Source organism: Protopterus annectens, chromosome 8.part1 (assembly GCF_019279795.1).
Source record: "Protopterus annectens isolate FY-2018-M chromosome 8.part1, PAN1.0, whole genome shotgun sequence".
Classification (NCBI taxonomy): Eukaryota; Metazoa; Chordata; order Ceratodontiformes; family Protopteridae; genus Protopterus; species Protopterus annectens.
This window is the reverse complement of record NC_056742.1, coordinates 108,826,375-108,852,427: the sequence shown is the minus strand read 5'-3', so window position 1 is coordinate 108,852,427 and position 26,053 is coordinate 108,826,375. Positions and strand designations below refer to the sequence as shown.

General features: G+C 41.5%; 1 protein-coding gene across 1 annotated transcript in view; it reads right to left on the bottom strand.

The window, feature by feature from the left end:
• TCF25 (transcription factor 25) overlaps positions 1-25,142 on the bottom strand; it is an 848,985-nt gene extending 823,843 nt beyond the window's left edge. Inside the window, exon 1 of the mRNA XM_044081728.1 lies at positions 24,770-25,142. Coding sequence (XP_043937663.1) covers positions 24,770-24,997 — 228 coding nt within the window. The 5' untranslated portion in view covers positions 24,998-25,142. The remainder of the gene's footprint in view (positions 1-24,769) is intronic.
• Between the last annotated feature and the right edge of the window lie 911 nt (positions 25,143-26,053).

The following is a 26,053-nucleotide window of genomic DNA, read 5'->3' as shown; positions in this document are numbered from 1 at the left end:
AGCTGCATCATTCTAGTTTTTAGACTGATGTTAAGGTTCATAAGGAGGTTACTAGGCTAGTGACCCTAGGGCCTTTACAAGCCTAGCCATGTTAATCCCAAGTATCCATTTGTTCTTTTTAGGTAGTTTGCATTACAAAATTTATTTAAAGAGCAGGTCTGTGATCAAACAACAGCTATCCATGTCCATGAGGGACACTGGTGCCACCCAAGGGGCGGATTTGTAGTCTCCCGTCCAATTATCTAGGCTGTATTTGAATAGGGTCAGTGAGGAGCTCTGTTCTACATGAATAGGAAGTCTATTTCAGAGAAGCAGCAGTCTCTGGGAAACATATCTGTTTTTCCAGCACATTCTGTTAATGTCACAGGCTAGGTTAAGATCCCTAGAGCGAGCGACTCTTGTCCCATCAGACTTGCGGAGGTGCAGCAATTCCATTAGGGCAGGGTCGAGATTGCCCTATAGGTCAGGCACAAGTCACCTCTCAGCAGCCTATAAAATAGAGAGTAAAGTGACACGGTTTTCAGTCTGTCCATGTAGTTCACGGCTTATACAGTATTTAATTTGATTTAAACTGTGTTGAAGGAATATTTAACTCAAGTGGCAGTTATTCTGCTCTTTAGTAACTTGAACTGAAGCGAGTGTGTTATTTGCTAGTAATTACAGGTGTGGGGGTAGCCACATTATTTGATTTCGTGTCCTTGCCTTTTTAAGTGGTGCATTGTGAAATTTTTATTGCTTAAAAACCTCAGCTTTGGCCAGCTAAGAACTTTGTTATATTCAACTGGACTTATAAAAGAATTTAAGTACCTTTATCTGCACTTTTTTTAAAAAAAAAATACAGTATTTAATTTGATTTAAACTGTGTTGAAGGAATATTTAACTCAAGTGGCAGTTATTCTGCTCTTCAGTTATTCCCACCCACCCTCCCTGTTTTTGTTTTGGTGTTAATCTTGGTGGCCTTGAAACTGCCCGCCCCTCAGCCTGCCTCTGGGCCCATCTCATTTGCTCACTCAACTGAGTGCAGTGAGATCATATTCTGATTTCAGGCACTCCTACTGTGTACAAAGAGAGCATCTGGGAAACAGACAAAAAAAAAAAAAACAATTTAAGCTTATTTCTTGCCTTTCCTGTTAAGTGGTATAGACTATTTGTAGGCTTCTGAGCCCCCAGGCCCTTCTGTGTTTCAGGGAAGCCTTCTGGCTTGTTTTTTTTTTTCTTATAACTAGCCAGTTTTCTAGTTTCAGCACTCAAATCTGTTTCTTTGATCTCAGCACTTGTTCAGAAAAAAAAAAAATTTTTATCTGCTTTTACTGTACTTGTGTTTCTACCTACTTCATTTTACTTTTGCATCATCTTAAAAATACTCAATTGTATTTATTACTGCTTGGTGTAACTCATTCTAAGCCTTTTGGTTTAAACACTTGGGCTTCGGACCAGTTGTTTTGCACTGAGAGGGTTTGTGGTCTGCACTGCTGTGGCAGAACAGGTAGCTTACATCCTTCTAGGTTGGGAACTGCTGATTGAGGGCTCAGTGTCTGTTATTCTAAAAGTGTATTAATTCTGGTTTAAGCACTTGGGCTTTCAGGCCAGTTATTTTACATTAAGAGGGTTCGTGGTCTGCACTCTTGTGGGAAGAGAGGCTGGACTCTGCCCTTCTGAGCTGGGAATTTCTGGTTAAAGGCTTATAGTGCATGCATATCTTAACTGCTTCTTACCGAAGTTGGTACGCCTTGTTTGCTGTGGCATAGACTGGATTCGGGCCTGCTGGATCTAGCTTTGTTTGTGCAACTTGAGCACTAATCCAGACATTCTCTAAAGTATTCAACTGTATTTATTACTGCTTGGTTGTAACTTGATTAAAGTGTAGCTATCATTCTAAGTCTTTTGGATTAAGCACTTGGGCTTCAGACCAGTTGTTTTACATTAGGAAGGTTTGTGGCAAGCACTGTGGTGGCAGGACAGGTAGCTTTCATCCTTCTAAGTTGGGAACTGCTGATTGAGAGCCCAGTGTCCAAGGGTATTAGTTCTGGTTTAGGCACTTGGGCTTCAGGCCAGTTATTTTACATTAAGAAGGTTCGTGGTCTGCACTCTTGTGGGAGAAGAGGCTGGACTCTGCCCTTCTGAGCTAGGAATTTCTGGTTAAAGGTTTATAGTGCCTGAATATTTGAACTGTATCTTACTGAAATTGGTACACCTTGTTTGCTCTAGCATAGACAAGATCCAGGCCTGCTGAATCTAGCTTTGTTTATATGCTTGTTGTTTGTTTGCTTGTTATTTCCCTGGAAGCTAATTCCACCTAATACGCGGCTTCTCAGCGCTTCTGTGGATCACTAGTGATATCTGCATTGCTTACTGTACTAGTTCCTTGTTTCACTTGAAAGAAAGTTACTGTTTGTCGTTTTTGCATTTAGTTACTTGTAACACATTGCACTCAAGTTACCTGGCACTTGCTCACTAAAGCAATTATGTAAGTCAGCACTAAAAATTAAAAGCACTACACCCTCACTCCCCACTGGCCCTTGTTTTCAATTATTAAGGAATTCCCAATATTATTCTAGCATGTCCAAAGGTCAGTTGTCAATCTCCTCTCCGGTCCAGCTGGTGAATCTGGGAATCTTGAGGCAATGTTATAACTGCCTCATGTACACAGACAACCCTCTCCTCCTCCCACATAACACAAATACTTGCGAGAGATGCAGCTATTTAGCCAAACTGGAGGCTGAGCTCTCTCAACTCAGGACTGGCAAGACCAGACAGAAGGAGAAGGCAACTACACACACCACAAAACCAGCCTCACATAATGCTACCACACCACTGGATCAAACACAAACACACAAATACATACTCGGAGGCTCTGAGTAAAAATTTACCTAAACAGCAGAGGTCTCCAAAGCAGACACCCAAACAACTGCTACCTCAAGACACCCCACAAGCAACACATAAACCATAAAAGCAGTGTGCAAAGCAGTCACAGCCCTTAAGGCCAAATACAACACCAAACATACTTGTCATAGTTGACTCCATAGTCAGACACACTGACATCCCACTCACCAGGCTGAACAAGGAGAGGGTCACAGTAAGCTGCCTATCGGGTGCTAGAATCCGCCACATAACACAAGCACTCTGGTCACTCCATGGCAAGTACAAATATGACACAGTCATTGTCCATGCTGGTGTGAACGACCTGAGACGTACCTCCCTGGACTACATGAAAAGAGACATAGAGGAGCTCTCTGATTATGTAGCCCAGGCAGGTATGACCCTGACCCTGAGCAGTATCCTTCCTTCACCAAGAATGATGCCACAATATAGAGACAAGATGATCAGCTTTAACAATTGGCTTAATGTCTGGTTGTCATTCAAAGGGGATCCAGTGTCTGTCTGCCTGGGATGACATGCTTGACAAGCCACGCTGCTTCACAAGGGACGGCTTGCACCTGTCACCCCTGGGATTCTGGATACTGGCTAAGGCTCTTGCCACCCCCATAGTGCCTTTTTTAGGCAAGGCTCAAGTTCTAAACCTACCACCCTAGAAAACAAAAATGGGAAGAAACTGAGGGTAATGCTGCTCAATGCCAGAAGTCTAAATCTCAAAATGCACGCACTCAAGGCCCTTCTCAGTATGGAGAACATCGATGTCTGTGCTGTAACTGAAACCTGGTTCAAGGCTCCTGAGAGCACCCCGGCACTATTAGGTTTTACCTAATATCATGCGTTCCAGCCCCAAAACCTGGACCACACCACAAAAGGAGGGGGTGTATCCATATTCATAAAGGATACCCACACCTCCAGGTTGGTGGCAACGCACGAAGCTTCGGAAACTATCCAGGTGCAACTAACCATAGGCAAAACTGCTCTACAAATTGTAGCATGCTACAGGCCACCCTCTCAAACTCAGGAACCCCACACAGCCTTCCTGAAGACACTGGAGGGTATAAATGTATCTCCAAACACCATCATATTGGGTGACTTCAACTACCCGAATATAGACTGGGAACATTACTCAAGCCCTAACTTTCTAGCCCAACGGTTCCTGGAGTTCATAAATTCAAATGCCATGGAACAGCTAGTCACTGTTCCCACGAGAGGAGAAAATATACTAGATCTCATTATCACAAACATGGGGACAAAATGCTCCACACCGAAGTATATCCCTCATTGGTGAGATCTGATCATAAACTAATCTCACTGGAAATCCACATCCTGCCCCCACCCCAAACAAAAAAGACCACAGTGAAGAACTTCTCTAAAGCAAACTTCACACTACTCAAGACTGGTGTGGTATCCTTCAAGGCCCCTGAGCCAGTAGAAACCACAACCCAAGCTGCGGAAGCCCTTACAAATGCCTTCTATGAACACCTCCAGGACTGCATGGATCAGGCAATCCCAAATAAAACCAAGACTCTTTCCACAAAGGGCAAATGTCCAGTCTGGTGGACCCCAGCCATTAACAAACTTAACAATAAGAGGAGAAAGCTATTACATGATGGAACAAAATCCATAAAAGGGAAGTCACCCCTGATCATTATTAGTAAAAAAATACGAGCACTCATAAAATCAACTAAGGCCAATTTTGAGAGAAAAATTGCCATGGATTCAAAGGACGATCATAAGGCCTTTTTCAGCTATGTTAGGAACCTGGGTGGAAACTCCCAGATATGCTCAGAATTAGTCCAAAATGATACAAACATCACTGAACCCACAGATATTACCAACATACTGGCAGACAGGTTCAGTGCAAACTTCACCCCCCTCTCCCCCCCTAAAGGAGAGGTAACTATCCCAGCAGAGTGTAGCCTCCCAGACATCTCAAGTGCGCAGGTGAAAGCTGCTCTCTCTAAAGCTAAAAACACAGCATCAATGGGACCGGATGGTGTCCCCGGCTGTGTGCTACACCAGCTAAATGAGGAATTAAACCCGCACATAAGGCAGCTGTTTAATCTCAGCATTACCACAGGATACGTGCCCAAGGAGTGGCATACGGCAACTGTGGTCCCACTCCACAAAGGCGGTGCCTCTACGGACCCTGGTAATTACCGCCCCATAAGCTTAACAAGTCTAGTCTGCAAAGCTATGGAGAGGATCATAATGGAGCTCATAAACAAAGATATAGGGGACTTGCAGACATTGGACCCGACCCAGTTTGGCTTTGTCAAGGGCAGATCATGCCTTTTGAACTTGGTCGACTTCTTCGAAACAGTCACCAAGGCTATTGATGAGGGAAAGGCAGTCCATACAGCCTACCTTGACCTTTGGAAAGGCCTTCGACACAATACCCCACTCGGGTATTGTAGAAAAACTTACCAGCTTAAATGTAAACCCATAGGTCACAAGATGGGTTGCAAACTGGCTTAAGGACAGAACCCACAGGGTTAGAGTTGCTGGCGCTATGTCAGATTCCAAGCTGGTCACAAGTGGTGTCCCACAGGGCTCGGTCCTTGGCCCCCTATTGTTCGGCATCTACTTCTCAGAAGTACAGGCCAACATGGGAGGAATTTGGCTGACAAAGTTTGCAGACGACTGCAAACTGGGCGCCATAGTGGAAAGTGCATTGGACACGGATATCCTTCAGAAGGGACTCACGGAAACAGACAGCTGGTGCCAGAGCCATGGCCTGAAGTTAAACACCGAAAAATGTATAGTCATACCCTTCGGGAAAAACAAGGTAACCCCAAGCTACCATATAGGTGGCAATCCACTAAGCACAGAAGAGGTTATCAGGGACCTGGGGACCCAGGTTGACAGTGGCCTTTCTTTTGACACTCACGTTGCTAAAGTGGTTAGAAAGACCTTCTACATTGCCCACCTGATCATGAAGGGATTCACATCCAGATCTAGTGAGGTCATTGTTCCCCGGTACTCTTCACTTATCAGACCAATGATAGAGTACAATGCCCCATTCGGGATGTATCGCACCCGACATCTGCAGCAATTGGAGAGACCCCAAAAGTTCCTCACCAAAAGGATAAAGGGACTCCAAAATCTGTCATATGCTGCCAGATTGAAGAAACTACAGCTCTATTCAGTTGCATACCGTCTGCTCAGAGGTGACATGTGCCTGACATAGAAGGCCATGTCCAACCCGGAATTAATGGACATGCTCCACCTCAAAAAATCCAAATCCACCAAAACCACTAGAGCAAGCGACTTAAACCTTAGCATGGATATAAATAGGACATGCTGGAGGGATAGATTTATCACTCAGAGACTCCCTATGCTGTGGAATAAAATCCCGGTCCATGTGAGGCAGAGCACCTTGCTGGCTCTGTTCAAGAGAAATCTTGACCTGTGGATGGAAGATCGTAGGTTTATCCCGGGAATCATCTCTGTGTCACTGCTGGACAGAGGCACAACAAACTAATGGGCACAGTATTTTTTCATATAAGGGGTGGCGTAAGCCACAAAAATTTGGGCCAGGCTTATAAATGCCTTAGGGCAGATAGCCTAGTATAAACCTATGTACCTATGAACCTATGCAGTCCCTGTTATTTTCTTAATGAGAAATCTCAGAGAGCTCTCCAGTTTCTGCAGGTGTCTGGTGAGGTACAGGCAAAAGGGTGCATTATACTCTATTAGTGGTCTGATGCGGGTCAAGTACAGTGAGGTTATAACATCCCTTGACCTGGATGCTATGCCCTTGCTTATGAGGTGGCTACATAGAAGGATTTCTTTACAGCTGTGAAAACTTGGCGGTCAAAAGTTCAGGTTGCTATCAACCTGTGTTCCCAAGTCTCACACCACTAGGTTGGAACTTCGGGGGGGGGGGGGTGCTGTCAATATTGTAATTTGTAGGAAATTCCATTTTACCAAAGAAGAAATAATGAATTTTTTGCATTTAGTTTTAGACTATGGCTTTGGCACCATTCATTTGTGTTAACCCTTCTTGTAAAATGTTGACATCATTAGAGGACTTAATGATTGCTCCTAGTTTGCAATCATCAGTGAACTTGGTAAGCCTGAGGCAATCTAGCCTGAACGTCTGAGAAATAGATGCCAAACATTAAGGGAACCAGCACAGACCCATGTGGTACTCGACTGGTCTACTGGTTGAGGTGGAGTCACTAGTTTTGACAGTATGTGTTCTGTTGGTCAGCAAATTGGCTACCCATCTAGTAACAAACAGTTAATCCCCAGCTAGGAGTATTTCTCAATGATACCAGAGTGAGGGATTGTGTCAAAACTTTTGGCAAGGTCGAGAGTGGCTGTGTGCATTGTCTTATCTTCATTCATGGCTTTGGTAACATTTTCAAATAACTCTACCAGGTTTAATAAGCATGATCTACCCTTAACGGAGCCAAACTGGGTTGGGTCCAGTGTTTGAAGGTCACCTATGTCCTTGTTGAGAAGGTCTTTGACAATTCTTTCCACGGCCCTGCAGATGAGGCTGGTTAGACTTTTAAGTCTGTAGTTCCAAGGGTCAGTTGATGGCCCACCTTTGTGCAGGGGGATTACTGTTGCTATTCTCTATCCTACAGGAACACAGCCAGTTCTCAAGCTATGATTAAAGAGAATGCCAAGTGGATCCACTAGGTCTTGTTTTAGATTGTTTAGTAAACAACTTGGGATATTATCTGGTCCCACTGAGGTAGTGTTTTTGGCTTTGGCAAGTGCAGAGATGACCTGTTCTCTAGGGATACTAGATAGACGACTGGTGTCAGGTATGCTTTGGGATATGGTGGGTGGGGGGGGTGAAGTTTGCACCAAGTCTGTCAGCTAGCAGGTTGGCAATATCTTCCAGTGTAGTACAAGTGATCCCATCTACAACCAGTTTGGCATATAGCTGGGCATTCCCTTTTAGACTTGAGACGCAGTTGAAAAATGCCTTAGGATTATCCTTGGCTAGGGATGCGGTTTTAAATTTTTATAAAATTTGCTTTACAAGACTTTACAGGATTTCTGATTTTCTTGTTTAGGAAGGAACTCTTCTTCTTCTGTAAAAGGATATTCATCTTGCTTTTGGACAACACTTTCTTCATCTTGTTATATAATCTGTTTACACAAGTCCATCATGGTGGCTTGTTTTTGCAGGAAGACCTGGCTTTGATCTGGTCAGGTACAGCAGAGTACAGCAGTCGGTTAAGTGTTTGTACACAGCATCTGTGAGTGGTATGAAGCTTTTTATACCACTGCTTAGTAGGCTGCAATTAGTTTCAGTAGTTACTTCAAACAAGACTGATCTGTAGTCTGAGCTAACCAGGGAGGGCATCACGCATGGGGAAGTACAGTGACCCCCCCCCAAAGTTGGCGAGTACTATGTCCAGAACATTAGAGCCCCTAGAGGGAGTGCACACTATCTGTTCCAGAGCATTTGTGTTAAAGTCCAAGTACCTCTGGGCAAGTATGTTTTTGTTTATGTATGTCCCCCAGTCTCAAGGAAGGACAGCTGAAATCTCCCAAGTCTAAGGTACTGGGCTGTATTAGGAGGAATTCCAGTAAATCGAGGTAGGTGATGTGCTTATCACAGTTCATGGTGGGGGATGTATAGCTAGCAATGATGTGGTATGGTACTTCCCCCGACAGTTAATTGGACATTCAGTAGTTCAAGAAAGTCATGCTTTTTGACCAGTCTCGAAGCGCATTTGGTTTCAATGAAGATGGCTATACCTCCACCTTTGGTTCACTCACACTCATTTTGAGGTCTGAGCGTGTGGAAGGCATTGTAGCCTTGCACAGCTGGGGTGCTCTCAGCCGCTTTGAACCATGTCTCTAACTGCACAGACGCCAGCATCCTTCAAGGTGAGGAGTGCTTCCAGGGAGTGCAGTTTCTGTTTAAACTCCTAGCCTTAATCAGCACATTCCCGAGTTTGTCTCGATTAGATTTTATGTTGGAGAATCTGTTGTTTTGACATTGCCGAAAAAAGGCACTATGGGAAGGCAAGGGCCTTTGCCACTATCTGAAAGCCTAAGGAGAAAGGTGCAGACCATCTCTAGAAAACCAGCAAGAGAGGTCTACCTTATCCTCCCAGACTGACAGATACTGGATCCCCCTAGACTGCCACCAGAAGCCAAGCCAAAAGTCTATATTTTTTGTTTATATTGTGCCATCATCCTGGGTGAGGGAAGGATACTGCTTAGGGCAAGGACATACCTGTCTGGGGCACATAATCAGAGTTCCGTTACGTCTCTCTTCCTATAGTCCATCTCAAGTCATTCACTCCAACATGTACCATGACAGAGTCATAACTGTACTTGTTGTTGAGTGACATTAGTGCATGTGCGACGTGTCGGATCCTGGCACCCGACAGGCAGCTAACCATGATCTTCTCCTTGCCCAGTCTAGTGAGAGAGACATCTGTGTTTCTCACTATGGAGTCACTTATGACCAAGATATTTGATGTGGTTTGCCTTAGGGGCTTATTTGTTGAAACACGGGTGTGTAACGGTTTCTTTTTGCTTGGTGGAGAGTGTGGGTGGTGTGTATTTGGCAGGTCCCTGTTCTTTTGGTAGGCTTTTGCGAGTACTTCAACATATGCGGGTTTATGCATTGCGGCCTTATTTTGTGAGAGAGGTGAGGTTTTTGTGAGAAGTGAAGTGTGTATACTGACAATCTGTTCGATATTCAATTTGTTTTTACATGAGAACACTGACTCCAATTCTACAGTTTATTTGCATCTCTCACATAGAGTGTTAGTTTGCTTTAGGAGTAAATGGTTGTCAGTATACATGAAGCAATTGCTACATTGCCTCAACATGCCCATATCAAACAAGCTGGCAGGAGAAATGATGGGAAATTGCCTGTCCATTGTGGCAGGATTTTTCTGAATGTGGCATCTTGGAAGGAAGTGGGCTAGCTGTACTTAGGTCTTTGGCTTATCTAATGGGCTAGTTTGACTTGGAGTAGCAAAGGTATTGGGTGTATAGTAGGTTGTGGATGATGTGTGCGAATGCTGCTTAACAGCACAACTGAGTTGCCCTTTGCTCAACGGGGAAACTTGGGGGGGGGGGGGTCTACTGGAAGGTCTCTAGGGAAACAAATGCTCCCAGGTGTTTGCATCTATACAGGGGACTGCTAAACCCGTTGAACAGTCCACAGCAACGAGCAAATGCAAAGCTTATATACAGACTAATTTAAAAAGTTTTAGCACAACTACCAATTGAAAAGCCCCAAACTGAGCCTTTCTCTAGCAATCCCCAACTCAGATGGGTCCTGAGCTACACACTTCTGCCACAATGGTACAGGGAGGCCCACTTAATTTAAGATGGGTGGTTTAAAAGCACAGTGATACCAAACAGTCTAGATAGTCAAGATTCAGCATGTCTGAATCTAGCCTATGTTATACAAGGCAATGAAACACAACTTCAAATTGCAGAGGAAAAAGCAGTCACAAACAACAAAAATGAAGCAAGAACTCAAATCACATACAGTTAAAGTGCAGTGCTAGCTTAAAATATACTTATTTTTCATTTTTATTCAGTGCAGATGCACTCCAGACCACTGACTAAAATTGCCAAACATTGAGCAACTCAGGTAAAGTCAGTGCAAACCTGCCCAAACAAGTTTTATATACAGGCAAATTTGAACAGTTTTTGATACAACTACCAATGGGAAAGCCACAGAGAGCCTTTATCCAACAATCCTCAACTTAGAAGGGTCCCGAGACACACAATTCTGCCACAAAGGTGCAGAGAGTCTGTCTTATTGTAAGATGTCTGGTTTAAGAGCACAGTGATAAACAGTCTAGATTCAGCGGGTCTGAATCTATCCTATGCTATGTAAGGCAAAGAAAAACAATTTCTAGATGGGAAGGAGGAGGGGAAATTCGCCGAAAGATCAAAGTGAGAGTGTTCAGCAGTATACCACTAGATGACCTGCAGCAGTACCACCCTGCACACAAACTGGAATCTACTCGAGCAACCTTGAAAAAAGTGGGAGATCACAGAGATATCCTTCCATAGAGGATTCAAAACTGGAGACATCTGCCTATATGCAAGAACCAGGAATCCTGCAAGGCTTTAATACCAGCAGGATGAAAGACCCCTACAAAGGCAAACTCTCAGGCCAATCAGATAAAAACACAAAAAGCTTTGACCAGTAGTTTCCAACTTGGATTGGTTGAATTCAGCTCTCCAGACCCACCAGAAAGCAAAAGTATCCTCCTAATGTTACACGAGCAAGTGCAGTAACAAATGTTTTACAACTCAGAATTCTTCTTGCAGTAACAGGAATCATTAGAAATAAGTTCACTAACCCTGAGAAACGTTCACAACACAAAAACTTTGCAAAACGTAAAAATATTTTAGCAGACTTGGGAGAACTTTGGTAAGAGAGGTTAGAAAATATTAGAATACTGTTATAAACAACACAAGAGCAATACAGTAACACACAGATGAAGTTTAACAAATGCAGGCTAAAAAACAGTGATAATTCAACCAAATTAATAAAATGCAACACAGAAATGTTAAATAGCACTGAAACTGTTAGAGCAAGTGCAAACAAAAATACTTATATCAATTAATGTTTGCAAGGATGGATGAGGCATAGAGTAAGCTTGATATGGGATAGGATGGAGCAGTTGTCCTGAATGACTATGCAGTTAGAAGCTCAGTAAAGGTGGCTTTATATAGCAAGTATTTTTGTAGTAAATGTTGAATATGCACGTCATATTTAAGTTGAAGGCCACGGTGGTGCAGTGGTTAGTGTTGTCGCCTCACAGTAAGAGGTTCTCCCGTTCAATTCTCGGCTGGAGCGCCTTCTGTGTCAAGTCTGCATGTCTTCCCCATGGTAGAGTGATGTTAAAGACATGCAGGTAGGTGCATGCGTGAATGTGCGTGCCTTCTTTGAAGGTTGGGCATCGAGCTGGCAACTCGGCACCATAAAAATCCACTGCCAATCATTAGAAGAGGGAAGTTCCACTGTAGCGACCCCTAACCGGGAAAAGCCAAAAGACTTATCTAAGATGACCACTAGTAGCTGGAAACAGTCTCTCAAACCAAACTATTTTGGGAGGAGATGATAGTAAAGTTTGAGTTTGTCTGTGCAGGATCTAGGAGTAAAAAAACATTACTTTATAGATTTATTGGATTTAGGAGTAGTTGCGAGTGAGACAGATAGGTTTCTAAACAGGTAAGGGACAGGTTTAAAGCGAGGGTAAGAAGGATAATGAGCAGATTGGAGTAGCATCACCTGCATATTGAATTAATGTTACATGAACTGAGGCTGTAGCAAAATTACTAATGAAAAAATTAAATAATAAAAAGGTACAAAAATGGTACCTTGGGGTATGGAAGTACAGACTGGTAATTACATAGAAAAGAATGCCACTTGACTGCTTGTGAGAAGCTGCTTAGGTAGCTAGCAAAAAAGCTGAGTGAGGTAGTGGAAAAACATGGAGAAAAAAAAAAAAAAAAAAAAAAAAAAAAAAAAAAAGAGTACACAGTATTTTGGATAGAAGACGCTCAAAAGCTTATCAAGGAAAACTGTGGGTACAAATTTGTTTTCATTTCTTTATAGGTAATAAATACTAAGGAAAAACAGTAGGGTTGTGGTGGTACTATGATTGGGGTGAAAGTCATGTGGAGTGTGCGAGAGGAGATTGTTGGGCTGAAAGTATTGTACAACCGGATTAGAGAAACACTTCAAATATTTTTGACAGAGGTTAGAGAAAAGCAATGGGGTGAAAATTTGAAATTCCTGTGTACAAGTGCCACCTTTATGCAAAGATAGAATAAAAGGATTATTTCCACAGGGTGGAGACAGTGGTTTCATATATAGAACTGAGGAGTATGGAAATGGCATGGGATAGTGAGAATGTGTGGGACATACACCGTTGGAAACTCCTGGTGTTCTGGCTGAAGTGTGATTCTCAAAACAATCTGGAACTATATCGCTGATTGAAGTGTATTTCTTGGCATTTTAACCTTTCAGAGTTCTGCATTGCCTTAATTTTGCCCGACTGGATTTTATATATTTTCTGGCATTGTTTTCTGTTTCTCATCTGTCCTGAAAATTTTTTTCCCCTTCCTCCCAGCATATTCTTCTGGTGTTGTTATAGTTGGTGGCTTTGCAGTTGCCCACCCCTACTGCAAATTTGATCTGGGACACCCCTCCCAGTCTGGTGTTCACTCTACTAAATACAGAGAGAGCGTTTGAGAAGGCCAACCCACTTAGGTTCTTATCCTTGAATTTTTCTTCTGCTCCCCTTCCTCTCTCCTTGCACTTTAAAGTGTAAAAATATTTTTTAGTATTTTGCTTTTGCCTCCTCTTAAAAGTATTCGGTTGTATTTATTACTGCTTGGTAGTAGCCCGATTAAATTTTAACTGTTATTCTAAGCCTTTTGGTTTAAGCATTTGGGCTTCAGACCAGTTGTTTTACATTAAGAAAGTTTGTGGTCTGCACTCTTGTGGAAGAGAAGGTAGATTCTACCCTTCTGAGTTGGGAATTTCTGGTTAAAGGCTTATTGTGCCTGCTTATTTGAACTGTTTCTTTATGAAATTGGTGCGCCCTGTTTGGTGTAGCATAGACTAGATTCAGGCATGCTGAATCTAGCTTTGTTTGTATAACTTGAGAACTAATCCAGGCCACATTTTTGGAGAAGGTTCCCCTGCACCCTAGTGGCAGGAGTGTTCAGTTAGAACTTGTCTGATTGAAGACTGCTGGAACAGGGCTCAGTTTTAAGCTTTTTTACTGGTTAATTGGGTAACTTGTTTAAATCAATTTGCTTGTTTTCTATTGTTACATAAAAAAATTGCACTTTATTCATCTGCTTTTACTGTATTTGTGTTTCTTCCTACTTTATTTTGCTTTTGCTGCTTGTTCATAAAAGTACTCAATTGCTTTCATTCTGCTGCATTTATTACTGCTTGTTAGTAGCTCGATTAAATTGTAACTTATTCTAAGCCTTTGGTTGAAGCACTTGGGCTTCTGGCTAGTTGTTTTACATTAAGTAGGTTTGTGGTCTGCACTGTTGTGGCAGGACAGGTAGCTTACATCCTTCTAAATTGGGAGTTGCTGATCGAAGGCTTTGTGTCGGTTATGGCTTTGTGTCGGTTACTCTAAAAGTGTATTATTTCTGGTTTAAGCACTTGGGCTTCAGGCCAGTTTACATCAAGAAGGTGTGGTCTGCACTCTTGTGGAAGGAAGTGTTATATTCTGCCCTTCTGAGCTGGGAGCTTCTGGTTAAAGGCTTATTGTGCCTGCTATTTTGAACTGTCTTTCTGAAACTGGTATGCCTTGTTTGCTGTAACACAGACTAAATTCAGACCTGCTGAATCTAGCTTTGTATAACTTGAGCACTAATCCAGACCGTCTTTTTTGGAGACTGTTCTGCTGCACCCTAGTGGCAGGAGTGTGCAGTTAGAACTTGTCTGATCGAAGACTGCTGGAGTGGGGCTGAGTTTTTAGCTTTTTATTGGTTAATTTGTTTAAATCAGTTTGCTCATTTGCTATGGTTATATTTAAAAATAAATACATACACTTCATGCATTGCTGCTTAGCTAGGGTTAAACTATTCTCGGCATAAAGTCTGCTCTTTAAATTTTCCCTTAGAACTAGCCATTTTTTTTTTTTAGTTTTAGTGCTCAAATCGGTTTCTTTGAGCTCAGCACTTGTTCAGAACTCGTTGTAAGCACTAAATAAGCCAGAAATTACAAAAGCACTCAACTTTCCTCACTTGGCTAGAGGAACAGTTTTAGTACTTAATAAATAAGGATCTATCCAAGCATGTCCAAGGGTCAGCTCCCAGTGTTTTCTCCTGTCTACCTGATGAATCTGGGTATCTTGGGGCAATGCAGCAATTGCCTCATGTACACAAACAACCCTCTCCTCCTACCATCCACACTACTACCTGTGAGAGATGCATTTATACAGCCAAACTGGAAGCAAAGCTCTCTTCACCCAAGACTGGACTAGACAGTCAAGAGGAGCAGGTAAGCACTTGCACCACATCACACATAATATAGTCCCATGAATCTGGGTATCTTGGGGCAATGCAGCAATTGCCTCATGTACACAAACAACCCTCTCCTCCTACCATCCACACTACTACCTGTGAGAGATGCATTTATACAGCCAAACTGGAAGCAAAGCTCTCTTCACCCAAGACTGGACTAGACAGTCAAGAGGAGCAGGTAAGCACTTGCACCACATCACACATAATATAGTCCCTCTAAACCACCACATCACACATAATATAGTCCCTAAAAACCTACACAACCAAAACACACAGCTACATTAGCAGTGCTCTCAATAAAAATCTGCTCAAGCAACAGAGACCTCCAAAGCAGAAACGCAAGCAACCTGCACCCCCCAACACAACCCAAATGACACACAGCCCACAAACTCAGGATCTGCCACATAATGCAAGCACTCAGGTCACTCCACAACAAGTACAAATATGACTCTGTCATTGTCCATGTTGGTGTGAATGACCTGAGATGTACCTCCCTTGACTGCATAAAAAAATACATGGAGGAGCTCGACGAACTTTTAGCCCAGGCGGGTATGACCCTAGCCCCGAGTAGCATCCTGCCATCACCCAGAATGATACCACAGTACAAGGACAAAATGATTGACTAACAATTACCTAAGCTTCTGGTGTCATTCCAAGGTGATCCAGTATCTGTCTGCCTGGGATGACATGATAGACAGACCACGATGCTTTGCCAGAGATGGCCTGCACCTGTCGCCCTTGGGATTCCGGATAGTGGTTAAGGGTCTTGCTATCCCTATAGTACCTTTTTAGGCAAGGTTCAAATGACAAATTCACCACTGTAACAGGTACAAGCAAGGAAAACCTGAGGGTAATGCTTCTCAATGCTAGACGTCTAAACCTCAAAATGCATTCACTCGAGGCACTCCTTAAAATGGAGAACATAGACATTTGTGCAATGACAGAAACCTGGTTCAAGGCTCCAGACAGCACCCATGCATTACCAGGCTATAAATTCATACCACACCTTAAATCGGCCACCTAACCTGGACAGAAACACTAAAGGCGGAGGAGTGTCCATATTCACCGAGGAGATCCACACCTCCAGGCTAGCTGCTCAGCATAATGCATCCCAGATTATCCAAGTGCAACTAACTCCGGGCAAGACCGCAATCCAAATTGTAATTTGCTACAGATACCCCACCATGCCGGATTCCCACTCCTCATTTCTTGATACACTGGAAAATATTAGGGTGCAACCCAACACCCAAATAATGGGCGATTTCAACTACCCCACCATTAACTGGGAAAACTACTCATGTTCCTTTGTTCAACGTTTTCTGGAATGAATAAATTCCAGTGCCTTGGATCAACTTATCCACACCCCCACCAGGGGCAGCAATATCCTAGACCTGGTTATTACCAACATGGGCGACCGGTGTTCCACACCAGAGGTCAATTCCTTTGGACAGATCCGACAACAAGCTAATCACCCTAGACAGTCACATCACATCCCCATTAGGGAAATCACAGTAAACAATTTCTCCAAAGCCAACTTCACGCTTCTCAAGACAGAAGTGGCAAACTTCACAACACCCATGCAGACGGACAATAGAGGTACGACTGCCGAATCCTACACAAATGCACTTTATAAGCACTTACACACGAGTGCACGGATAGTTCCATCCCTAAAAGAACCAAGATGCTCTCCTCCAAAAAAAAAAAGGAAGCCAATCTGGTGGTCCCCTGCCATAAACAAACTCTACAACAGAAGAAACTGTTGCAAAAAAAGAGAGAGTAAAATCCCATGATTGGCGGAACTCCCTGGACAGCCTCAGTAAGAAGATGAGATCCCTCAAAATCCTCCAAAGCTAGTTACAAAAACAAATCACCACTGATTCTGAAGACAACCACGAAGCATTCTATAGCTACGTCAAGAATCTCAATGGCAACACTCAGATCTGCTCCGAGTTACAGCACAATGGCACTAAATATACAGAACCAACTGATATTACCAACATTCTGACAGATATATTCAGTGCTAACTTCACTCCCCTCTCATCCCCTAAAGGGCCTATTTCTATACCGGAACAATGCAAAGTTCCTGTAATCACGGATGCACAGGTAAAAAACACACTCTACAAAGCCAAGAACACAGTATCCATGGGACCTGACAACATCCCAGGCTGCATTTTACATGAACTACAGAATTAACTGGCACCCCACCTAAGCACCATGTTCAATCATAGCCTGACCTCAGGCTTTGTGCCCACTGAATGACGCACAGCAACTGTTCTCCCACTCCACAAAGGGGGAGCCACCACGGACTCCAGAAACTACTGCCCCATTAGCCTAACGAGCCTGGTCTGCAAGGCCATGGAACGTATAATCATGGAACTTATAAAGAAAGACATTGGTAAACTCCAAACTCTGGACCGCACCCAGTTCGGGTTTGTAAAAGGCAGATCATGTCTCCTAAACCTGATAGACTTCTCTGAAGCAGTCACCAAAGCCGTAGACTAGGGTAAGGTGGTTCACACAGCTTATCTACATCTTGCCAAGGCTTTTAACACCATCCCCCATTCTGGAATTATAGATAAACTCACTAAAACAGGTATAAAATGCCTGTGTCACAAGATGGGTTGCCAACTGGCTCACTGACAGAACCCACACTGTGAAAGTAGCAGACTCCAAATCCGACTTCAGACCAGTGACAAGTGGAAGTGGAGTATCACAGGGTTCAGTCCTGGGTCTTCTCCTGTTTGGTATCTACTTTTCTGAAATACAGGCTAACACGGAAGGTCTTTGGCTAACGAAGTTCGCAGATGACTGCAAACTAGGAGCCATAATCGAAACTCTTAACGATGTGGACATCCACAGAGACAGATGCCTAGAGTCATGGCCTCAACCTCAATGCCAAAAAGTACATAGTCATCCCCTTTGGTAAAAACTCTGTACCCATGCGCTACCACATAGGTGGTGGTCTACTTAACACCAAAAAAGTGTGATAAGAGACCTTGGGACACCAGGTGGACAATAGTCTCCCCTTTGATAATCACATCACCACAGTAGTCAGGAAATCCTTCTAGGTGGCACACCTCACAAAATGTTTCTCATCCAGGGGGAAAAAAATAAAAAAATAAAAAAAAGAGGTCACTGTTCCCCTCTACTCATCACTCATTAGACCCATTATAGAGTACAATGCGCCTTTTGGTAGGTACCTCACAAGACATCTACAACAACTGAAAAGGTCACAGAAATACCTCACAAAGAGGATTACCGGCCTCAAACAGATGCCCTACGCAGACAGTCTAAAAAAACTCCAGCTTTACTCCCGTCGCATATCGCCTACTCAGAGGCAATCTCTGCATAACATACAAAACTATGTCAAACCCAGAGCTGTTGGACATGCTCCACTTAGAGAAATCCCTCCGAGCTACACACTCTAGGGACCTAAACCTTGTCACCACAATAAACAGAACATGCTGGAAGGATATATTCCTGTCCCAGAAACTTCCCATACTCTGAAACAAACCATCTATATCAAACAAAGCTCCTCATTAGCACTCCAAGAAAAATCTTGATGATTGGATGGGAAATAGAAGATTCGCCCCGGGGATCACCTCTGTGGCTCTGCTTGACAGGGGCACAGGAAAATAATTTTCTTGCGTGGCGAAAGCCAGGGTACTTGTTCGGCTAGGCTTATATAGGTCCTAGGGCCAATACCCTAGTACCTACCTATGAAGAGTTTGACTTGCATGTTGTTTTAGTGCAGCTTTGTCTATGAAATGACAGTTACATTTATTTTCTATTTCATAATTGAAGAGCTTGGGAAATTGGTTGGATTTAAACCATTCGATTGATTTTAAGAGGCTATTTATGAGGTACTAGAAGGACTTTGGGTTAAAGTCATGCAAGTCTTGGAGAAAGCTACAGTTGTTCCTTTTTGTCAGGCAAGTTTTTTTTTTTTTTTTTTTTTATATATAAAGAGGTTGCGTAGTTGTCTAAGGTTTATAAGAGGTTGTATCTGTGTGTGTATCTCTCTCTCATGTTTTCCAAGATTTCTCTCGCTGCTGCATTAGTTTTGTTTCTGATTTTAGCCAATGCACAGGGCTAGATCTAGAATGATCATTTACAAATGGGGCAAGTAAATGAACATTGAGGAAAGTACAGTTTAATTTTGCTACAGCTTAATCCAGTGGGAGATAAGAGTGATGAGAGTAATGACCAATCACACTGTGCCAGGGAAAGTATAAGGGAATTCGGGTAAATTTTTTTTTTACATTTCTAGCTTAATTAGTATTTATAGATTTCTGTATGTTGTTTCCTTGACAAACTGCAAATGTTGGATGAGGGTCACATCTGACAGAGTACCTGAATTGTATATTTTGTCTGGGATGGTGGTGAAAATGCAATTGAGTGGTATATCTGTTAGTTGTTTTAGGAAATCTAGGAGGATTTTCAATCAGCTGAGTAAATACAAATAAGTTAAGTGCAGTGGCATGGGAATTATTAGGGGATCCCAGACAATATTAAAACCATGCAGTACAAGGGTTTCTTGGGAAATATTGGAAGTCAGCCACCACAGAATGTCTTCAATTATGGAGGGGTTCTTGGTTTCTCTTTATTTTCTCTCAAACAACAGGGATTTATTTAGGTTAAGCTTTAAGTAACAGCCTAAGCTTTCTGTGTTAGAGAAACATGGCAGCGTGTGTGGGTGTGGTGTAACAATTAGATGGGTTAATATAGCAATGGCAGAAATTATACTGTACTGACTCACCTGACGCGCAGTAGCAGGCACCGCCCAAAACCCCACCCGAGAAGGTTTACGTCAGTCGGTAATAATGAATATTCACAACGATGTGCCTAAAACCCGAATGAATATTCATGTTATATCTGGTAAGCCACATTGTCAATGATTATTCATTACGGTTCACCAGGTTTGCTAACAGAATATTAAAACAAGTGCATCAGAAATCACAGAACATTTAGACAAACTACATATAACTATAAAGATGAATACATAACTATACAAGAAGAAAACACGAAGTGCGGTTGTTAATTTAAGTGTTAGGATTTTTTTTAAGTAATGTATCTTTGAGTCAAATATTAAATATGGATATAGAAATGCGGTGGCTACTGGACACCCTTAGAAACTCGGAAAAGGCTGTTTATCTTACAACACAGATTGGCAGCAAAGCTCTGAGGTATGAGGTCATAACTTTTCTTGTTGCCCAAGGATATTGCAGTTTTACAGTGTAAATGAAGAATGCCAGCACTTCTGTTTCACTGTGGATAGGCTATGGCATTTCTTAAAACTTTTGAAAGAATTATGAACTACAATTTTGCCTGTTTAGCTGAACACTCAAAAGCAATACTGAGGGATTATTTCTATTCCAAGATTTGAAATTGAATAGATGTCTGACTATGGGGGAGGGGTTGGAAAACATGGATTGGGAATAGGAAAGAGGGCAAAGGGCTAGAATTAAAGCCAATTTTGAAATATTACTCATTACTGGTTACTATTATATGTTACTGGATTAGGGACACTTTCAAACATTGAAGGTTACTAGTTGAAATGTTTTTGCATCCACATGTATTTTTATTAATAAGGATTTTGGGTGCACGAAGCTGCAACAAGGGAACTTGATGTTAAAAAGGACAAACATTTATTTATGTATCATAACAAATGACAGAGCTGCAATTCAGTAAAGACAGCTCCTCATCTCCATTCATTGCATGCATGATGTCAATGTCTAATATGCATGGCATGGCATGCCAATCATGCCTCATTTCATATTCCGGTTTGCTCGTCAATCACCCTGGCCATGCCCACTCCTGCACAAAACTGAAGGTGAGCCAGTACAGTACATCACCACCTAGCAATGTTACACCACCTTTTTTTTTTGGCTTGCGCAATCACTACAAATGATGCTATAACCAGGGGGAGCAGAGCACTTTTTTTGATGTGTGGCTTTAGCCAGGTTTCAGTGACAGCTATGACTTGAGTAAAGTGAGAGGCTGCTCAGGTATAGAATTCTGTGGTTTTATTGCATATACTACAGATGTTGGTACTGAAGTAGTCAAGCGTTCTATTTGATGAATGGGGGTTAGCAGTGGAGGGATGTTATGTTGGAAGAATTTGTATTGTTGGGTCCAGGATTTAGATGGGATTGTCTCCAGAGATCTGAAGTGTTATTTATTGTAATGATTTGTATTCAAGTATTCGTTGAGGAAGAATAGAAGGTCGAATAAGTTGCATGCAGTTTGAGAATTAATTTATAGTGTTGTGGTAATGAATTATGGGATTTACTAAATAAGGATAGGTATTTTGTTCCTTTAAGATAAAGAGTGAAGAACAAAATAATAGAAACAACAGGACAATTCCTGTGTGTGAGCTGCTATACCAGTGAGTGCGGAAGAGGGGAAGGGGATGTTTAGCATGAGGTAATGCATAACAGAGTAGAAGGACAGAAAGTACTGAACTGAAGAGCACTGTTGAGAATGGTACAGAAATTGAAAAAGACAGAGTAGTAGTAGTAAGTACCTGTATGGGCAAGTATAAGTCTCTCTTTTTCCCATAGCTGTATAAAAACCAAATAAAAAGAAATAAAGAGGTGTGTGTCAGTATGGACATATGAGAGTGTTAGTACATAGAGCTGAGGTGTGTGTCAGTATGGACATATGAGAGTGTTAGTACATAGAGCTGTGTTTGTGGGGAAAAAATGCATTTTGAGAATGTATGAAAAAAAAAAGTAAGCTTCGGGGTTAGGCTGCAGTTGGAATAAGAAGTGGTATGAATACTGAAGAGGGACCGTTAATGTGTATTTCATTAAGAGGTGTGCAAAACATTTTATATTGTAGGAAGACTAAGTGGGAATACATCTAAAGATATGGGGGTGGGAGGAGAATGAAGCAGGCAGAAAATCTCTTGCAGTAGAAGATGACTACTTCGTGCAGTGACACACTACATTCCTGAACTGATAAACTTTAGCACAAGTAAAGGCAAAAGAAACACTTTAAAATCATGTACACTGTTATGCATGCACTAACACTTAGTTCCTTTCTGGGATAAGCAGACTCCTTCCTATCCCCTAAATAAATTGGCTAACAACTTTGAAGATATGTACCAATGACACTATGTCTGCAACTGAAATGAAACAGGGGGGGGGGGGCAGCCACAGCCACCTCTTTAGCCTGAACAGATGTTGCTGTTTTTACAAACAAGTAACAGAGAAAAGATGCATGCCTTGACAATAAGCAATTTAACTTGGACTACAAACTCAGTTACAAATTAACAATAATCACTTAAAGCAGACCTATCTTTTAAATCTTTACACGCCTTTTTTGCAAGTACTACACGATGGAGATTTTAGTCAGAAGGGTCTTTAGAGAAAGTGCAAGTGTCATAAAAAGAATGAAACAATGTAAACTACGATGTTGCTAGTACTACAAATAGCTACAGCTTAAGTCTAACTTATCTTTTAGTGACCCATCTGTCAAAACCTTCAAAGCCACAGGCAACTCCTTAGCCAAATTCCTCTGGATGTACAACTTTTACATGAGATACTTCAGCCACTGGACAGTACGGCAGATGTGACCTGTGGTGTTATCCAAACTTATCCATCACATGAACTCCCTGTCTGAAGGATAAGCAACTGGGGCAGTAAATCTTGGGATTAACACAGAAACATTGGTATTGGTATCTGGTTTGTACAGATCACACACTCCCAGATTGACTGAGGCGTGGGGTAGAGATGAAGGACAGTCCATTTTTTTGAACTGGGGCCAGTGTGTCCTGGTTCATCTAAGAGATCTTTGCAGTATCCTTCAGTATGTCCACCAACAGAAGTACCTGTCAGGAGGACTGTGGGGTGAAACTGCTGACCTGCTACTCAGTCTTCTTTCAGAAGAGGGAATGGTGTCTCCTTGCCAACCATAATTCTGCTGAATCAACTGTATTCGCCAAAACTAGAGTATCTGGTGTGGAAGGGAGCTGGTCAGCGATCAAATGTACAGATCAATAATAAAATCCATTAGTCCAAATCTCTGAAATGTAATGGAAACTTTGTTAAAGTTGTAAAGCAGACATTGTTAACGTTAGAGGCTGGTAAGATAAGACTGCAGAAGCCTCTAGAAACCCTGATCCTGCCACTTTTGCTGAATGATAATGTACGTGTTTCCATATAGGTTTGAACGCAAAGAGATGGTAAACAAAGCCAATAACATCAAGAGAATCAGCACTGGGAAAGCCAGTGCAAAAATCATCATTCCAAAACATCAGTAGACTTATCTAAAGATACCACAACAAAGTTAAAGAATGCAGTACTAAAAGGGCTAACCCTGACAGAATTTGAGACATTTCTGGTACTGACAAATTCAGTGTCAGTCAAAATGACACTGTGGCAACAAATACTCAGTTAAAGAACTAGATGTGTCAACATCTGGAAATAGTCATTCCAGTCACAGACAGCACGTTATTATATGGTATTCTTAACATTTTAAAAAGTGATTACAGGCCAATGCTCCTTAAAGAATAGTTTGCAGACTTAGTCCAATATTTGGGATTCCAGCATAGAACAACACCTTTTTTGAATGCACATCAATAAACTTGTTAAAAAGTATATGCAGACATTAGGGAAACAACCACAAAAAGATAACCTCCAAGTTACTAGTAAGCAAAAAGTTGCAGTAAGGTGAACTCCCAAACGATAATTAGCCACGGTTAAAACAAAATAAAAGGTTTTAATCAATGAACATTTCCTCTAAGATCTATATTCACTTGCTCTAAAATAGAGAAAGAAAACTCAAAATGAATTGGGTGTGCCAAGGTATGTTTGTATAATGCGTTACTAAGGTTCTTAGTCCTAATACAATATAAATGCTCATAAATCCGTTTACTCAGTAGTCTTTCGGTCAGACATTAGAGAAAGCCAAGAAGACTGCCCCAAAAGTATATAATGAAAACTATTTACAAATTGTGAAAGATTGAAGTGAAACTCTACACAAAAGTACAGAGCATTCCTGAACAGTTTACTAAAAACTACTTTTAAAACTAAACATCTTTCTTATAAATAAAGTACATATCAGTGAAAATCATGACCAAAGAAAGTTAACATGAAAGGGTAAACTGAGACACACTGTGTTCAATATAACCTTAATGTGGAAGATTACATACTTTTATAACTTAGATTCCCATAACCTACCCTTTGCTTTTTAGCAGAATTGTATAACTAAAGCCTAAGGTTTAAGTAGTTAGCAAACATCTATTAAAGTTTGACTATTTAATACTCTCTCCTTCAAATTTATTTGCATATATATATATATATATATATATATATATATATATATATATAAGATGCCATTCAAATATCAGTCTGAGATTTAAAGGATAAAACATTTTCCAAATGTCCTGTTGACAGTTATTTTTTTTTACTTGAAACACCTACTCGAAGTTAAAAACAATTCCAATACTTCAAGGGTTAGACTCTGCACACACACATATATATATATATATATATATATATATATATATATATAAAATGCATGTATGAAGCAAGTTCTCTGCACTGGCTGAGATAAGGACTTGCACTGCAGAATCTAATTTCCACAAAACAAGTCCCACTTGGCACATCTAAAAATGTTGCGACCCTAAATGTCACATAGTACGTTATTCCCTTCAATTTCTGTGAGATGTTACTGGTTGCTTACTAAAGTCTGTGTGACAGCTTCTCTTTTTTTTATACTTATAGTGCATGATAAAAGTACTACATGGAAGCGTGTGTTGTAGGTAACGTTTTTCTTACTGTTTCATTAACTTGGAGCGTTGCTCCAACTAAACATCTTCTTGTAAATTGAGTATTTACTCTCTCCCTGTGTGTAACAAATTATTTCAGCTCACCAGCTCATACAGATTGTTGATACCCCGCTGAGGCAGTAAGTCCTGCGAACGCTGGTTCTTCTTCTTCTGCCTTCTGCTGCTGCCTGCCAATGCCTCCACGGGAGCTTCCGACCCCAAAGGCTCTTCTTCGTCACCCTCCTCTGGTTCCCCAACTGGTAAGTCCAATGGAACCAGAGGCTGTTGCCCCTTTTGTTCACCTCTTAATCTGCGCAAAGCCCGTCGTGACATGGCCCACCTAGTCCGTAACGCCTAAGCCTAAACTTATTTCTCCAGCAACTGCTTCCAACTCCTTATGCAGTGACACAAAATCACATTAACCCCCATGGTACAAACTACACTATTCTAACAGGAAGCAATTGCAAACCGGTAAGTAATGTAACCAATCGTAGAGGGATGCGTCATGAAAGGAGGACGACGACAACAAGAACATTGGAGTGAAGTACTTTCTTAATGTGGAGGTATTACACAATTTTAGAATGAAGTGCAAATCTAGATTTTGTTGTATCACTCTCCCTGACAAACATTTAATAGTAAATACATGTTGCAGATATTTGTTGTAATAACATCTAACGCAAACTTCTTAAGTTACTCTGTTTCGGGTGGAGAAGTATAGTAAAACAATGCTTAGCTTATAGTATCATGCATAGCGGTATATACACTATCCCGCTGTTTTATTTTCCATATTGCTCAATGACATCTGAAAGCACGGTTTTTCACCTAATAATGTGCTGTAGCAATTCATAATCATGAATATACATTAGGCTAGAGCCCCCATTCCTAAAAGTGTGTGGAGTTTATATTTCCACTGCTACAAATGATGAGTATACGCACACAGTTTTGTTTTCAACAACCTTTGATACCACCAGTCGCAGGTGCAAAAGCAGGATTCAGGGGACTGGGGGAGGGTCTTATTTATAGGGTTGTCACTTTTTTTTTTTTTTTTTTTTTTTTTTGAAGAGATGTGAGCTTTTGTATGACAAAACATACCCTCAGCCAGGACAGAACTTCACTTGTTTGCAAAAAATAAATAAAAAAAAAAAGCTTATTCTTGTATTTGAGTTGCTTATGTTGTTTCCTATGACATTTTAGGTGTTTCATATATAAAGTGCTGAAATTTGTTTCTATGGCTTCTAACATAGTTAAAGAAGACATTGTGGTTATCCTCCACTTGGGTAACAATTTTTACCTCCTATCTGGCTTTGCTTGATTGACTAGGGTTTGTAATTCCCTGTTAAGTTTAGCAAAAGCATTTTTGGCATCATGATAGCTAAACTTATTTTGTGT